The sequence below is a fragment of the Phacochoerus africanus genome, chromosome 2, assembly GCF_016906955.1.
Source record: "Phacochoerus africanus isolate WHEZ1 chromosome 2, ROS_Pafr_v1, whole genome shotgun sequence".
NCBI classification, from domain to species: domain Eukaryota; kingdom Metazoa; phylum Chordata; class Mammalia; order Artiodactyla; family Suidae; genus Phacochoerus; species Phacochoerus africanus.
In genome coordinates, this window is record NC_062545.1 from 26,046,025 (window position 1) to 26,063,011 (window position 16,987).

At 45.8% G+C, this 16,987-nt stretch overlaps 1 protein-coding gene across 1 annotated transcript in view; it reads right to left on the reverse strand.

Annotated features, from left to right (window-relative positions):
• ARFGEF3 (ARFGEF family member 3) overlaps positions 1–16,987 on the reverse strand; it is a 179,919-nt gene that overhangs the window by 37,837 nt on the left and 125,095 nt on the right. The window contains exons 15-22 of the mRNA XM_047770102.1: positions 16,475–16,582; positions 15,917–16,132; positions 15,401–15,511; positions 13,569–13,719; positions 11,241–11,558; positions 9,099–9,232; positions 6,188–6,333; positions 4,300–4,479 (exon numbers count right to left, since the gene is read on the reverse strand). Coding sequence (XP_047626058.1) covers positions 4,300–4,479; positions 6,188–6,333; positions 9,099–9,232; positions 11,241–11,558; positions 13,569–13,719; positions 15,401–15,511; positions 15,917–16,132; positions 16,475–16,582 — 1,364 coding nt within the window. The remainder of the gene's footprint in view (positions 1–4,299; positions 4,480–6,187; positions 6,334–9,098; positions 9,233–11,240; positions 11,559–13,568; positions 13,720–15,400; positions 15,512–15,916; positions 16,133–16,474; positions 16,583–16,987) is intronic.

Below are 16,987 nucleotides of genomic sequence, written 5' to 3' on the forward strand. Positions count from 1 at the left end.
ACCATAAACACGAGAATTTATTTCATACCTTCTATTCAGTTCCATTGGTCTCTAGGTCTACCCCTACTCAAACACCACACTGTGTTGATCACTGAAGTTTTGAAATCAGGTGCCATAAATTCTCCAAACTTGTTCTTCTTCCTCAAATGTGTTTTCTCTATTCTATATCCTTTACACTTGCATATCAATTTGAGAATCATCTTTTCAATTCCTTTAAAAAAGTCTCCTGGGATTTTGATAGAAATTGCACTGAATCTCTACATCAACTTGGGGAAATCTGCTATTTAAAAAATACTGTCCTTCAATCCATGAATTAACATAGCTCGTAATTTATTTGAATATTCCTTATTTTTTTCTTAGCAAGGTTTTGTAGCTTTCAGTGTACAAATATTTAACATCTATTGCTACATTTATTCTTAAATATTTTATTTTTGATGCTCCTGTGAATAGAACTATTCTCTTCATTTCAATTTTTGATAACTTACATCTTGGATGTAGGAATTTTATTTTATTTTTATTTTTTTGTATTTCCTAGGGCCACACCCATGGCATATGGAGGTTCCCAGGCTAGGGGTTGAATCGGAGCTGTAGCTGCCGGCCTTCTCCAGAGCCACAGCAACTCGGGATCCGAGCTGCATCTGCAACCTACACCACAGCTCACGGCAACGCCGGATCCTTAACCCACTGAGCGAGGCCGGGGATCGAACCTGAAAATTCATGCTTCCTAGTCCGATTTGTTAACCACTGAGCCATGACAGGAACTCCTTAATTGATTTTAATATGTTGTTTTTATATTTAGTAACCTTGCTAAAATATTCCGTAATTTTAAAAATAAATTCATTAGGATTTTCTATATGTAAAACCATGTTGTCTATGAACTAAGACAGTTGCACTTTTCAAAACTGGATGTCTTTAAATTTTTGGTACAATGAGTAAAGGTTATATTGTTGAATTGAATTGGTGAAGATGGAAATCTTTGCCTTGTTCCTGACTAGTGGGAAAAGGCATTCAGTCCTTGACCTTTAAATGTGATGCTAATGTAAGATTCTCAGATATGCCCTTTATCCAATTAGGGAAATCCATTCTACTCCTTGATTCCTGAAAGTGTTTCATTAAAAATGGGTGTTGGATTTGGTAAAATGTTTTCTCTGTGTCTATTACGATGACCATAGGGTTTCAATCCTTTATTCTACTAATAAGATATGTGATGTTAATTGTTTTTTGAGCTGTTAAACCACTCTTACACTGATTCTCTCTGCTGCCTTCTCAAATCTTGCTGGTAAGCCCATTTAGTGGATTTTTCATTTCAGTTATTGTCCAACTCTAAAGTCTAAAGAATTTGCCTTATTTCAGTTTCCATTTCTCTAATTAGATTCCTTATTTTGGAGTTCCCGTCATGGCTCAGTGGTTAATGAATTCGACTAGGAACCATGAGGTTGCGGGTTCAATCCCTGGCCTCGCTCAGTGGGTTAAGGATTCGGTGTTGCTGTGAGCTGTGGTGTAGGTTGCAGATATGGCTCAGATCCCGAGTTGCTGTGGCTCTGGCCTATGCCAGTGGCTACAGCTCTGATTAGACCCCTAGCCTGGGAATCTCCATACGCCATGGGTGCGGCCCTAAAAAAATTCAAAAAAAGAAAAGATTCCTTATTTTGAGGCACTGTCTTTTTTTTTTTGCTTTTTAGGGCCACACCTATGGCATATGGAGGTTCCCAGGCTAGGGGTTGAATTGGAGCTCCAGCTGCCAGCCTACACCACAGCAACACAGGACCCGAGCCGAGACTGCGACCCACACCACAGCTCAGGGCAACACTGGATCCCTGGTCCTCTGAGCCAGGCCAGGAATTGAACACACGTCCTCATGGATACTAGTTGGATTCGTTTCCACTGCACCATGATGGAACCTCCTCCTTTAATTCTTTCAACCTATTTATAATAGCTTCTTTAAAGTCTCTGTCCCCTAATCCAACATCCTAAACTAGAGCCAAGACCCAATGAACAGAACTATCTTCCCATCATGTGCACTGGATTTCTCTGACTAAACACTGTAATTTCACCATGATGGCATCATTGGTAAAGATCACCAGCTCCTCTAGATGCTGTCCGTTTGTCTTCACCCTCCAAATCTACATTTTGGATCTGAATAATCCTGGCTTTAGCCTAATCCAACATCTGGTCTCATTCTAAGTCAATTTCTATTTATTGTCTGTCCCCTGAGTATACATCATTCTTCTTTCTTTGCAAGTCTCACTTTTTTCTAAACATTGGACATTTTAGATAATATAAAATTGTAGCAATGCTGGATTCTGATTTATTTTTGAGTTTATTTGTTAAAGACTAAGATGCTTGGACTTATACTGTAGAATCTGTCTCTGCTCTTCCTATAGCATGAGGCACCAATGCGTCTGCTCAATTTCTTTATTATTTTTCAGCCTGACCTTCTAGTGGTGTCCCCATGTCTGCAATAGGTTAGTGGTCAGCTGATGAAGTGGGCAGATTCTGCTCCAATACCTTGCGTCTTTAAGACTTTCACCCTCTGCCAACCAATCTGTGTGTGCAGGCTGGGGAGAGTATTCAAAGTTCAGCTAGTTCTTTAGTCTCTCTGGTCTTCTACTTTCTGATAGGATCTGTGTGGTCTATCCTATATATGCTGACGGTTCAGTCAGCCAGAGATGCTTGAGGAGCTTTCCTAGTCCTTCTATGAATCTCTGGTTTCCAGAGACTCAGTTACATTTCTTACTGGTTCACCACTGCAACCTTAGGCTAGCAAAGCTGTAGTATTCTCTTGTCCACTTCCTAAAGGATTGACCACTTTTAGTTGACAAACCAATGGTCTTTTTGCTCTTCTCTAAACCAAGTCTGTCCCTTATAGCAGAAAAGCTCATTTTCCTAGTCAGTCCCACACTGGTCAAATTACTATTCTTGAGAGTGATAAATTCAGGCTCTAGCAAGAAGGTCACAGGCTCCCACTGTTCTTAACCAAAGTTCTGGCAAGAACTATTTTAAGCAGAGATGCTGCTCAATTTGTTGTCTGCCCCTGGTCAGTTTCAAAAGCTCTGAAATGGTTGCTTTTGACAATTTTTTTCTTCTTGTGTACTTGATTTTTGTGGAGAGGATTCACAAACTTCCTCATGCTGCCAAAGCCAAAATCCCTTCTGTCTTAAATCTTTTTGAACATAATTCAGAACTTAATAAGCACAGTTATTTTAAAGTCAGTCTCTGATCACTCCAATATCTGGAACCTTGGCAGGGAGTTAGGGAGGGTGTGTGTGTGTCTATTTTTATTGTTTGCTTTTCTTATGTGTTCATGACAGGTTATTTCCTAATCAGCCAATTATTTTTGATTGAATGCAGACATTCAGTTTCACCTGATGGCGAATCCAGTCTTAGAGCTTGGCTTACTTCTTCAGCTTCCCATTGTTACTTAGTTTGAGGCATCTTAGTATTTCTTACTTTCTTGCCAGTGTGTCAGTGTATTTAAAATAAAAATTTTAACCCTTACCTAACATTTTTAGTAGATTTCAGAGACAGAGGATCTGTGTTCCTAGCTCACCATCATGATAGATATGGAGCCTCCAGCTAGTTTCTTTCTTTTCTTTTTTTTTGCTCATGCCCGCAGTATGTGGACATTCTTGGGCCAGGGCCCAAGCTGCTGCAGTGACAATGCCAGATTCTTACCCCACTGTGCCACAGGCGAACTCCTTTACCTAGTTTCTTTACCATTTGTCTCTCAGCAGATGGTATAACAGTGGTTAAGAGCATAGGCTAGGGGTGTTCCCATTGTGGCTCCACAGTAATGAACTTGACTAGTATCCATAAGGATGTGAGTTCAATCCCTGGCCTAGCTTGGTGGGTTGGGATCTAGCATTGCCACGAGCTGCGGTGTAGACTGCAGATGAAGCTCAGATCTGGCATTGCTGTGGCTGTGGTGTAGGCCAGCATCTATAGTTCTGATTCAGCCCCTAGCCTGGGAACTTCCATATGCCATAGGGCATGGCCCTAAAAAGATTAAAAAAAAAAAAGAGAGAGAGAGAGAGCGCACGCACGAGAGAGCATAGGTTAGGTATGACCGTATGGTATAGACTAGTACAGCCAGACTACCTCATTTAAATCCCAGTTCCACCAATCACTAATCATGCAACCTTAGCTAAACTGCTTAACCCTTTTTTTGGTCACAGATTCCACGTAGGATTATTGGGAAGATGAAACACGCAGTGCTCATAGAACAGTGCCTGTCAGTGCATTCAATAGAGCAAGCAGGCCACAGTGATGATGGCAGCACTGCTGCCATGACACACTGACCTGGTCTTGGACGTCCTCATCACACAACTCCAGCTGCATGATCCGCTCAAAAGGTCGGAAGAGTGCTTCATTAAAGTGAAAATGAGGTGGCTCGTTCCAGTCAGTGAGAACCTCTGTCAGTATATCGTGGATGAAGGAAACCGCCTTCTGAGACACGTGTCTTTCCTTGTGGCAGGCCGCCTGCAAAATTCATGAGAGAGTCAAGCACCATCAGGACTGCAGGCAGCTAAGAATCTGGCTTCTGAAGGTTTTCCCAACCCACTTTGTTGTAGGGAGGTGGAAGCAAGGATTCTGTTAAAGCAAAAGATTTCAAGGGATAAGTATCAATGAACAGCACCCTAAATTACAGTTTACATAGTTGAACCAACTGATCAGACACAACTCTAATTTCACTTTGAAGTTTCTGGAAAAAGAAGAGTTTCTAATAATTTCTTCTTCTTGCCACATGACAGTTTTCTTGGGCGGTACAGGACATGCCGACTATAAAAACACCAGAAGCCAGCCTGGAAACTGCTCATGGTCTCATTGTAAGCGGTGCCCCAAACATGAAGATGGGGTGAGTCAATTGTCCCTCAGGGGTGTGGGCTGGCCACACCAATAAAGCTTTAACTGGCTCACAATTTTGGATCCATGCCCTTCAGTAGTCCTCTCCCACACTGACCCTGGGTTTAGAGGTGTAACTGGCTTTGGGCAATGGAATGGTAGCAAATATTTTAAGTAGAGCACTGAAAGATAATTCTGACTCGGGCTTTGCCCTCTTGCTTTCCTTTGGAATCTAAGCATGTCCTGGGAACAAGCCAAGCTAGTCTCCTGGAGAAGGAGACGCCATGTAGAGAGGCCCATTTATCCAGTCTTTCCTGTCAACACCATCATGAACCCGTTGGCCCCAGTCTCTGCAGCATCTGACCACAGGTGCACGCACAAGGCCAGCTCAGATCAGCTGAGCCTGGTCCAGACTGGCAGAGCTGCCCAGCTCAGCTCAGATTTTCTGATTTAGGGGATCATGAGCTAAATAAATGGTTATTGTCTTAAGTCACCAGGTTTGGGGGGTGGTTTATTGCAGTATAATAGATTAGTGATATACCGTTTATCCATAACTAAGTTTTTTTTTTTTAACCCACTTCCCTTATTAGAACGTTCTCAGGTTAGTAAATTTATTTCCAAAAAATAACTTTATGACGTAGCTCTACCAGGTAAGTGTTAAAGGGCTATTCAGAACAGTTATCACAGCAAATTTTCCCATCAACTTAGAAGTAGCCAGGCATCATGTTCTGAGATGCTCAGATGGGGTTACTATGTAATTTTTCATCTTAACTGCTTTCCTTTGGAGAGTCAAAGGGGTCCTAGTTAATTCTGAGGGGAAAACCAGGATACACGGTTCCCCTACTTAGAGGACACTGCCCAGAATACACTGAGTCATTAGAACAGTATCTGGCAGGAAAAAAAGACATTGCTATATCCATATATAAAAATGAAGCTCTAAACTCAAGCTGAGACCAAACCATGAAGAATAAGAACAGCTTTGTGTGAGGTACGGAGCTGAGTCATATAACTGCAAAGAAAGAGTGTCAGAGTGAGACCAGGATGGTGCTGCTCATTGGAGTGATTTTTTTTTGTTTGTTTGCTTTTTGGCCACACTGTGGCATGCAAAAATTCCCAAGCCAGGATCAAACTTGAGCCACCGCAGTGACAATACCAGATCTTTAGAACTCCTGGGGTGCTTCTTTAGATGCCGTAAGGTATAATCAAAGAACACTGAAGCTTGTGACCAGGTGATGGGAGCCTTCTTGTGCTGTGACTACAGGGCCCTTTCCCCACATTGACTGAAGACTCCAGTGCTGGCTCTGCTGCCGGAGTCCTCCGGGACTCCCACCTCCCAGGCACTCACCTCCACCAGGTGCGGTGCCACCAGGCTCCAGCAGCGCATCACGTGGAGCAGGGGCCTTGACTTGCTCCGCACGATCCTCAGCATGGCGTCCCCGAGGCGAAACAGGTGGAGGGCACTTTTTCGGTCTTGGGTGGATTTAACTTCTCCTACAGGAAGGCAAGACCATAAAAGCCATAAAGCCCAAACTCAGAAATAGTTTGACTTGTTCAAGCATAGAGAGAGGACAAAAATCAAAGAGCCATACTTGGACTAGCAGGATTATTTGCTGTGAATTCGCCAAGATAGGAAAGGAGTCTGGATTCCGGAAAGACCAGGTAGTTCACTCAGCAAAACCAGGGTCTACCTCTCCTGCTCCCTATAGCTGTGAACCAGTGTGGGCAATGCTTGCTGATAAGAGGAATGACGCAGTGGTTAAGTAGGAGGGCTGGGGAGTCAGGCTGCCTGGGCTCAAATTCTGACTCCATCATTTAGTACCTGGGTTATGATGGACCAGAGATTTACATCTGAGATCCAGTTTTCAAAGTGGGGATAAGAGTACCTTCTTCTTAAAGTTACTTCAAGGATGAAATGTGATAATCTCCATAAAGTATGTAACACAAGACGTGGCACTGACTATGTGCCCCACGCTCTTAGCTGTAGCATTACTGTCATTACCGTTATCTTTCACAGCCATCATCCACTTTGTCAGGCCTTGATGGCACCTCTGAAGCCCCTGCCAAGCAGGTCAGGCCCCTTTGCTGCCCAGTAACATGTGATCTCAGCTGCTCCGTCTTGCTTCAGTACAATCCTTGCCTCCTCTGTTCTCTTACTACTTCTCTGCCACTCTCATCTGAGTTTTCTTCCCTCCCTTACTGCTTACATGCTCTTGCTTCCCCTATCCTACCTCCAAAATGCTGATTATGATCAGGCTCTTCCACCTAGAACTTGCCTTTCTACTTAGTCTTGCCACATCAAATAAACTTCAAAATGACAGTAACAAAAACCATTGACATTTACTGAATGTTTACTCTGCATCAGACATTGTGCCAATCCTTTGTGTCTTTAATCTCCTTAATTTTAAAAGCTATGCAACTAGAGATTCTTATACTAAGTGAAGTCATAAAGAGAAAGACAAATACCATATCAATCACTTATAGGCGCGTCTGAAATGTAGCACAAATGAACCTATCTACAAAGCAGAAACAGATTCACAGGCATAGAGAACAGATGTGTGGTCGCTAAGGGGGAGGTGTTAGTAGATGCAAACTATTACATTGATTGATTGTGTTTTTAGGGCCACACAAGTTGCAAATGGAAGTTCCCAGGCTAGGGGTCAAATTGGAACTGCAGCTGCTGACCTATGCCACATCCACAGAGGATCCAAGCCCCATCTGCCACCTACACCACAGCTCACTGCAACGCTGGATCTTTAACCCATTGAGCAGGGTCAGGGATTAAACCTGCATCCTCACGGATACTAGTCGGATTTGTTACTGCTGAGCCACAAGGGGAACTCCCATAAACTAATATATTTAGAATGGATGAACACATTCCTACTGTATAGCGCAAGGAACCATAGCTAGTCTCCCAGGATAGACATGATGGAAAATAATATAAGAAAGGGAACATATATATATGTATGACTGAGTCACTTTGCTGTACAGCAGAAATTGGCACAATGTTGTAAATCAAATGTACTTTAATAAAAAATGCAATAAAAATGTAAAAAAAATAAGAGCAAATCTTAAGAAGTAACTATAATTATTGCCATTTACAGACTAGAAAACTGAAGGCCAGAAAAGTGAACTGACGTGCCTAAAACAACATCGCTGCTAAGTGGTAAAGGCAGCATTTAAACTGGGATCTGATGGATTCCAAAGCCCAAGGCTTCTTCCTTCTGGGTCTGCTGCCTCTTCCTGACCCTGCTCATTGCTTTCTGTAAGCTCAGAGCCTACTGATTTCTCCACGCAGAAGACTTTGAAGGTTGCCCCTGGCCTCAGAGATGCCGTGGACGTCAGCTGAGTCTGGGAGGTTGGCTTTATACAGCTAAGGTTTTTAAAGTCTATTAAAAGTTCATGGGAAAGGATTATGGGTCTCAAATTAGACTCTAAAGAAAGAATCAAAAGGCCAAACATATTACACTTGGAATTTCAGATTCCTCATGAGGGAGGGACCTCAGAGGTTGTGCAATTCAACCCGCCACCATGGGGCGATCCTGGTGCATGGCTCTGTGCCTCCACCTGCATTCACGGGGACAAGGCACCCGTTACAGCAAAACCACCCTGGCTATGAATGGACACTTGCCTTTGTGAGCAACCTGCCACCCATGTGGGATCCTTGGGCAATTCGGTACAACTCTATTCTGTCTTCCACGTGTTAGCCTTCAAGAGGGCCCTCACCTGGGCTCACCTGTGAAGACAGCGATCCTGACCCACTGTTAAAGGGATACAGCCCGAGAGCCGTCCTTCTGAATGGTGAGAAGCTCCTGTGGCTTCCACTCTTCTCTCTCTGGACCTTCTGGAATGAGAAGCTGCTTCTGCAAGTCGACTGGACTAAGGCAGGTTGTGCCTTGTGACATGAAGCGTTCCTACCCTCACGTGAAGCTCTCTGCACCCTGAGCAGCCACATCATGTCTACATCACAGGCAAAAACTGAGCAGAACCGCCTAACCCAGACCCAGCTGTAATACCTGCAGTGGTGGCCATGCAACATTTCCATTCACAAAGAACAACACTCTTACCCCCCACCTTCCCTTGCCCCCAACCAACAGATCATGTCTCAACACCAGATGACAAATCTGCACTTGAACTTAGCCAGGGTGACTGTGTGTGAAGGGAATGTGGGTTCAAGTCTTCAGGCAGGCTGTTGGTATCAGAGATCTGGGCTGTTTCTTGCTCACCTCATGGCACAGTTTCTACAGGGAAAGAATTACCTGGCATTGCCAGAGAGTAATCAACTGTTTCTGTAATGGAACGGAAAAGCTGGGATTGCGATGCTTTCTTCAGCTGGTAAAGAAAACCTCCCAGAGCCATGAGGTTCAACTTGTCTGTAGCATCTTCGAAGAGCCTGGATGAAACAAAAAAGACTTGTTACTTGGAAACAATTCAGCAGTCTTTAAGGCAGAATGATTATGGTAATTTTCTTAGATGTGATTAATGAAAATGTGTAAACACTATAAAGTGTATGGTATTTTATCTATTATTACTGAGTACAAGTCTGCTCTATGAGATTTTAATTGAAAGGGCACAGAACCTAATTTAAAAAAAAAAAATCTCTGTAGCCCCGTGACCTCACTCAGCCAAGTCAGATGCTCATAAAAGGTTTGGCAAGAAGCTGAAAGACAGCAAAGCATCACTTCTAGAAACTGAGTGACTGTGAATGGAATCCTTACAATTATCTCCAATTTCATAAGGTATTTCATAAGGTACATTAATCAAGGCTTTTGTTGGGCTACAACTGATAAGCATAACGCTGGGGTCCATTCTGAGAAGGATACAGAAGCAGAGGAAACTCGCCCTGTATACCCCCAAGGACTGGCTTCCCCACTTCTGACTCCTAACACTCTGTGCCCTGGATGTGGCGGAGCTCAAGCGTCTCCTGGAATAATGAATATTCCCCAACACAGTGGCCTCTGCAGATTCTTTTCGATTTCCACTCTGCTGGGCATAGACATTTCTCCAAGGAGTTAGAGAGAAGGAGGTGAGCACAGGTAGCAGGGCTTAGAGGAGGGTTAGAGGCCACCTGGAACTTGGAATTTGGGGTCAAACATCAGTTTATGTGGCTCATTAGGAAGGAGGCAAGGCAGCCTCCCTCTGCTCTTGGGTCATCTTGGCATCTACCCTCCAAATCCATGGTGACACCACAAAGGAAGCGGCCCCGGGGGGTGCCATGTGCTTGCTAAGGGAGGATGTCTCTAATAGAAATGGAATAATGCCCCGCCTCCTTTTTGGCTGCACCTGTGACATGCAGAAATTCCTGGGCCAGGGATCTGGACCACGACAGTGACAACATTGGATCCTTAACCACAACAATGCCCTTCTGAAGGGGTAATATGAGGCACACAAGTTTTAAGGCAGGAATCAGTGGATTAATTGTTCACAAATTCTCAAAACAAATATTTTTTTTTGTAGTTTGTAATTCCAATTTTAACACCATTTGGTTTCTGGGGTCCATTAATCATTTCTTTTCCCTCTTTCCTAGTAAGAAAATAGTAGTGAATATTACATTCCATCTGATACCCGTACCCCACTTTCCAGATTCCCAAACACTTTCCTGGCCCCCTTGATGGATAAACAGAAAAAGGGATTATTGCACTGAGTTAGTAGATGAAGAAACTGAGTCTCGGTGCAACTATTTACACAGACACGACCTTCCAGCTGGTTGGTGTCAAAGCCAGGAGAGAACTCGGGACTTCTGAGCCCAGCCATGTTCTTCCCATGCCCCTAACCCCGTGCTGTCCGTCCTGCAGTGTGAACTTCGCTGCCCTGGTTCAGGGTGGTCTGGGGGACAACCATCAAGTGTGGAGAGTGAAGTGGGCTGGGCTCCATGTGAAGGGGACCAAAAGCACTTTCCACATCGAGAAAGGCCACCAAACAGTTGGAATTCCTGTTGATTTCTCCCTCTCCATCCTGGTGTGGTTGCTGGGCATCAGTTAAGAATAGATGATACTCCCTGGTGTAGGGTTTTAAAATATTAGCATTAAAACAGCCAATGTTCACTATTTCCAAGCTCTGTCCTAACTGCTTCCAGCACACTAATGAATCTAACCTTACGGCTGCTCTGTCGGAGCTACTTTATGACCCTATTTTATGAGGAGAAACCAGGGCCCAGGGAGGGGAAGTTGCCTGTAGCCATGGAGTAAGTGCAGAGCTTCCAGCCTTAATCACCAGACTAGAGTCATTCTGAGTGTGGGGTGTGATGGGAGACAGAGGTGTGCCTGAAAAAAATTACAAGAGGCTTTTATGACCAGCTAACAAATCAAATCGTCCTGGGAGTAATTCTGAGAGCAGAGAGATGTATGGGGTGGGGCCCGCATGGGACACACACTCAGGGGCGCAGTGGGAACCCGACGCACCTGTCGGCCTGGGTGGAGAGCGTGAGCACGACCTTGGCGGCACTGCTGCCAGTCATGAGGCCACCCCCGCGGAAGTCAGAGGCCCTGCCCCGGCTGCCTTCCCGGACAAGCTCCTGGATGGAGAGCGGCTGGATGATAGGGGCTGCGCTCAGGGAGCTCTCTGGCTCCAGGCTCTGCTCCGGGGGCGAGCCCTCACTCTCCAGGTCCCTGATGAGTCCGCCTCGGGGTGTCTTCTGGGGCTGGCTGATGGCCAGCGGGGGCTGTGAGGTGCCATCACTGAAATGGGTGTGCTCCAGTGTGCCCACGTACTCGCATACCCTGCAGAATCACACAAGAGCGGTTGTAAGTGGCAGCTCAGCCAGGCCAGCTGGTCGACCCCAAGGTAGGATACAAGGAGCCTGGCCACCCACCCCCACCCCCACTCCTTCGCGCTCCCCCTTCCTCTAGTGACGGCAACCCCTCTGCCTCCTTCCTCCCTCCCTCCCTCTCTACTCACAATACATAGTCACTTTGTGCTGGATCAGATAGTCGGGGGGTGGGGGGGTGGAGGACTCCTCAGAGAAAGCTTGGTAACAAAGTGCTGTACCTCCCGGTCCCTCCTGCCCCAGCAGACTAGCTTATCTGGACTCTGGCTGTTTGAGGGAGTTTTCCCAAGGGGTCCTCTTCCCCTCTCTAGTCTAGTCAGGCCTTGGGAAGCACCTCCTTACTTTGAGATCCTAGAATAAGTGTGCCTGTGGCGGCCTGGCCCTCATTCAGGGGTTCTGTCCAGCCATGTCTGGCCTTGTCCTGAGAGCTCTTGGTCACCACTGCGGGGGCGGCGGGAGGGAAATAGGGCAGTCACCTAATCAGGGTGCCCTCAGAGAGGAGTAAGACATACAGTCCAGCTGCCAGCTTCCAGACTGTTTGTTCCCGAGAAGATCCCTTGTCCCAGAAGAAGCCCAGTTACTAGTAAAAACTGTCCTGGATAACCCCCTCTATTGTTCCATAATCAGGTAATTTTTTTTTTTTTGTCTTTTTGCCTTTCTCTAGGGCCGCTCCCGTGGCACATGGAGGTTCCCAGGCCAGGGGTCCAATCAGAGCTGTAGCCGCCGGCCTATGCCAGAGCCACAGCAATGCCGGATCGTTAACCCACTGAGCAAGGCCAGGGATCGAACCCGCAACCTCATGGTTCCTAGTTGGATGCGTTGCCACTGCGCCACGACGGGAACTCCTCAGGTAATTTTTTGATTCCATATAAACTGCTCAGGCACAGTTCAAGTCCCCCCTACTCCCCTTTTTGCTTGTGAGAGGAATGGAGAACAGCGGTCACCTGCCTACACATAAAACCACTCTGCATCCTGACCCTTTCACGCTCCTCCCGAGGTGAGTTTCCAGCCCTAGAAAGATCTGCGTGCTTCCCTTTTTGATAGTCGACCAGCACTCATGGCCATATTTGCTTGGAGCATGTTAAGCAAAACCTAGATCTGGCCAGTGCCGTGGGCAAGACCTGGATGCCTGAGCAGTCATCTGGCTCCTGACCACCTCGCCGCTGCTTGGCCTGAACTGAGTTGGTGAGAGGGTAGGGCGTGTGCGCAGAGGGGCGAGACAGCTGGCGGCCGCCCTGTGCCTGCTGCATGTGGACAGTGCTGCTTCCTGTCTGGGGTCTGCCCAATGCCAGAGCCTGGGGAGGCAGGATTTTCTTCTTGGTCACAGGAGGGCTGAGGAGCTCTCACTTTGTTTTTATTTTACAGGTGCTGTAAACTATATAACTGATTGGGAGATTCCTTTCACTCTGATACTACAAACTAAGCGCCAATTTTTTGGCTGTCTTTGGGACAATGCACTATTGTATTTTTTCCTTTGTCCAGCTAAATTAAAAGCAGGCCTCTTATACTTTATTTATGTGTCTAGGTAAGCTATCAAATTTCCTTTAAATGAAGAGGACATTAATAAACACACAGCAAGGTTACGTTGCTGGCACATGACCAGCTTTTAGATCTGCATAGTATTCACCTAACTTTTGTGATTGTCTACCAGCCTCTATTTAAGAACCAGTTTTTCTTCCCTGGGATAAACATAGCAGCCTCTCAGAGACAATATCAATGGATAATTCACAAGTTCCTAAATTCAGGTCTGTCGCTCTGCTCCCCCAAATATACCTTCTCTTGGGCCCTTATCCTTATTCCCTCTTCTCTTTTTAATAACTCATTTGGAGTTCATCCAAACTCTGTGAATTGCTGTCATCTATTTAAGTTCTAGGGTCCATTGCTTCCACACCTCCCCCGTCCCCACCCTGAGCCCCAGGCAGCTGGAGCCAGGCCTGTGGGGGTGGGGAATCCCATCATGCACCTGAACACGTGTGGCCAGCAGTCCGGGTTGTGGCTGCCCATCTCCAGGCCTACGCTGAGGATGGCGTCCATGCACAGGACGTGGGCCGTGTGCAGCCACACGCCCTGCAGCTTCCCGATCTGCTCCAGTTTCTGCTCCACTTTGAGTTTCACTGCACCAGAAAGACGTTCATTAAAGGAACAGTCCAAGTGAGGGCAACAGAGGGGAGGGGGGGAAGGATGGAAAAGAACGCGTCCTTGTGCAAGGGCATAAGGACAACGGGAGATGTCACTGGCATCGAGCCCCTCAATATCAGGTCCCTGAGACACATCCCACAAACTACTCAGCCCCCGGGCCCCCCCCACAGACATCGGTGACCCCAGCTCTGCAGTTTCAGAAGTTGATGGGTTCTGAGCTGGCAGGTGCAGTTCCTGTGGGCTCCCCCTCCTCCCGGGATCTGGGTCAGTCACCGCCGTGTGGAGGGGCTTTGTGTGCCAGTCCCAGATCAAGCCAGCTGTGTCCAGACCCTTCCTCTGCCTCTGTGTACTCATACTAACGATAAGAAAGAATTCCTGGCAGTTTGCAAGTCCCCTGTGAGGTTTAACTAGTGTAAGGCGTTCATGACAACGATCATCTAAAACAACCCACGTTCGCAGACTCACTCTGAACACCATGGCGACTGCGTTATGACTGAAAATTCCCCCATCACGTCACTCCCTGAGTCTACATCTACACTTGTGATCTGCAAATACCACTTTTAAAATTGCAGATAATGAATGAGAACGAATGCAGAATGCCGAGTGAGGCCAAAGGACAGCATCCTCCATGAACCAAGGTCACTGGAAGATGGGTCTAGAAGGCTAAGTGACGATGGTCCAGAACCAGAAACACTACACACTCACTTTGGAGGAAGATATGCCAAGCTCCTGCTGTAAAGGGCAAACTGATTTTTTAGCAAAGCATCATTTGTCTCATGGATGTCATGATGATCTTACCATTTTTTGACTATAATTTGAAATATTAGCTCTGGCTTAATAGATTTTGAAGAATTTTAATGTATTTTTATGTAACTTCTGGTTGTACACATGAAGTAAAAGTGAGACACCCCTTTTCAGGTCACCCTGGGGATGTGTGAGAGTTGCTTTGCTTTCCTCTATATTACTTAAGTTTGAGGAACAGCGACCTAACCTGTTTTTCTTGGCTAAGACTGTGCCAACTCCTTCTGTGACTACTTATTTTATACACCTGATATGTTGTTAGCACAAGTTGAACCACACTTCCAATTTTTCCTTGTTTGCTGCCTGCATTGCTATCTGCCATTGTTATTGGAAAGGCCATTCTCTTATATCTAGATAGTCAGTCACTTCATTGACTAACTGATTTTAACAAGTTAAAAATCAACTCTTTCCCAAGTTCATAAAGCTCAGGTTTTTCTCCGACAAGAGCAAAGTTCTCCTAGCCTCCTCTCAGGGATTCTTCCATTGCTTTGATTGCCCTCTTCAGAACACTAGCCATTCTGCCTTTCCCACGGTAGCCCGAGGGGTCCTCGAATGTGCGCTCTGGGAAATGCCAAAGCCAGAGGCGTGAATAGCTGAGCCAAGTGGGCCTCCGGCTGGCAGTCAAGTGCACTTTCCTAGTCGCCAGGGGCCAGTATGTCTCTGGTCTCCAGGGAGATCAATTGTGAGCCACATAAAGCTGACCCAAGCCTGTGGTCCAGCGGGATCTCATCGTCCATGGTGTGTAATATGCTGTGTGACACACATGCAACAGGGACTAGTGTGTCTGCTAGTGTGTGTGGGTGTGTGCAGACCTCATATACAGCACCAGGTGGATTCTGGCCCTTCTGCTGTTACCTTGTGCTATGGCATCACCGGGTTCCTGGATTTCCTTTTCCTCTTTCTCTTCCTGGACACAGGAGGCAGCTGCCATCTGGGCGAGGGCTGACGCACAGTTAGCTGCAACTCCTTTAGAGGAAACAGACAATCACCCCTAACCGAGTCTATTCTCTAACCATTCGCCTGGCAGAACCACTTCTTATTTAATGGAGAATTTCTTTATAGGATTGATTGATTTGATTCTTTTTTTTCCGCTGCACAGGGACACATTGAGTTCCCTGGCCAGGGATCAGATCCAAGCCACAGTTGTGACCTACACGGCAGCTGCCACAGTGCTGGATCCTTTAGTCCACCGTGCAGGCTGGGGATTGAACCTGTGTCCTGGCTCAGCAGAGACACCACCAATCCTACTGTGCCACAGGGGGAAGTCCCAGAACCACTTTAAAAAGACTTGTTGCCCCCTAGGACCATTCCCAACGTGTTCCACAGGACAACCCTCAAGTCACAGATCAGGAATGCCATGCCTTCTGGTACCTAGAGCACAGCTCAGGCGTGCTGCTTTCCGCAGCCCATCAAGGCTCATGCAGATGGCATCGCGTTCTTTTTGGTTCTGTTCTTTGATGCCTTCGGCTCCGAGAATAAAGGCCAGCCCTTTGGAACTCCCCGCCATTCGGCCCGTCAGGGGGGTTGACAAGGTGTCAATCAGGTTCTTCCAGCAGCCAACCAGAATGTAGCGAGCAAATGCCACACCTAGAACGTGAAAGGGTGTGGTCACCTTTGGGAGACAGAAACAATCTGATAATGAGTGGCACGTGGTTCTCTGACCACGGTATGAGCATATGTTGTGTGCACTTCCATGACAGGAAAGACAATGGAATGGATTATACTGGATTGTGTTTCACTTTGTGCTTATAAATAATGAATGCTGTATCAGCAACCAGATGATGCTAATACCGTCCATTAGCTACTTTTTCTGCCAAGAAAAAAATCTTAATTCATTTAGGTCAGCATAGAAAGCTGCCACATAATAATTTAATTGCTGGTGACATATGCAATAGATGTATATTCATAAACTCAAGACCAAGTCACCACCTGCCACTGTGGAGTCATCAATTCTCCTGCTCTGGGTGAAAGGAGACTCTGTAGAAGCTGAGGCCATCAGCTGCCCTCCAATTGCACTGCTCTCTAAACCATCGATATCTGTCAAGGAAAAAAGGACAATGTTATCCTTGATTAGAATACTCTGGTCAAGAACAGCCACCACAATATTCTTTTTTCCCCCAAACAGCCATTAGATTTATTTGTTCCAAGTATGTAGCCATCTGTTATCAGAATATTACAATTTTTGTTTTATTCCCTCAGTACAGTTCTCTTTCACTGCTGGAACATTCTTCTATTAGGCTACTGCGTATTTTTTTCTTATTTGAAAATCAAAGATAAATTTCACTCCTGTTGTTAGAAAATCTAATGATTTAGAATAGTCTAATCTTTGAATACTCCCTTTTATTCAAAACAGTGCCATTATTCCCACATTTTATATGTACAGGTTCCTCTAACATGGATCTGTCTTTCAGAGCTTCCTCATAAGAATTAAGAAGAGGATAA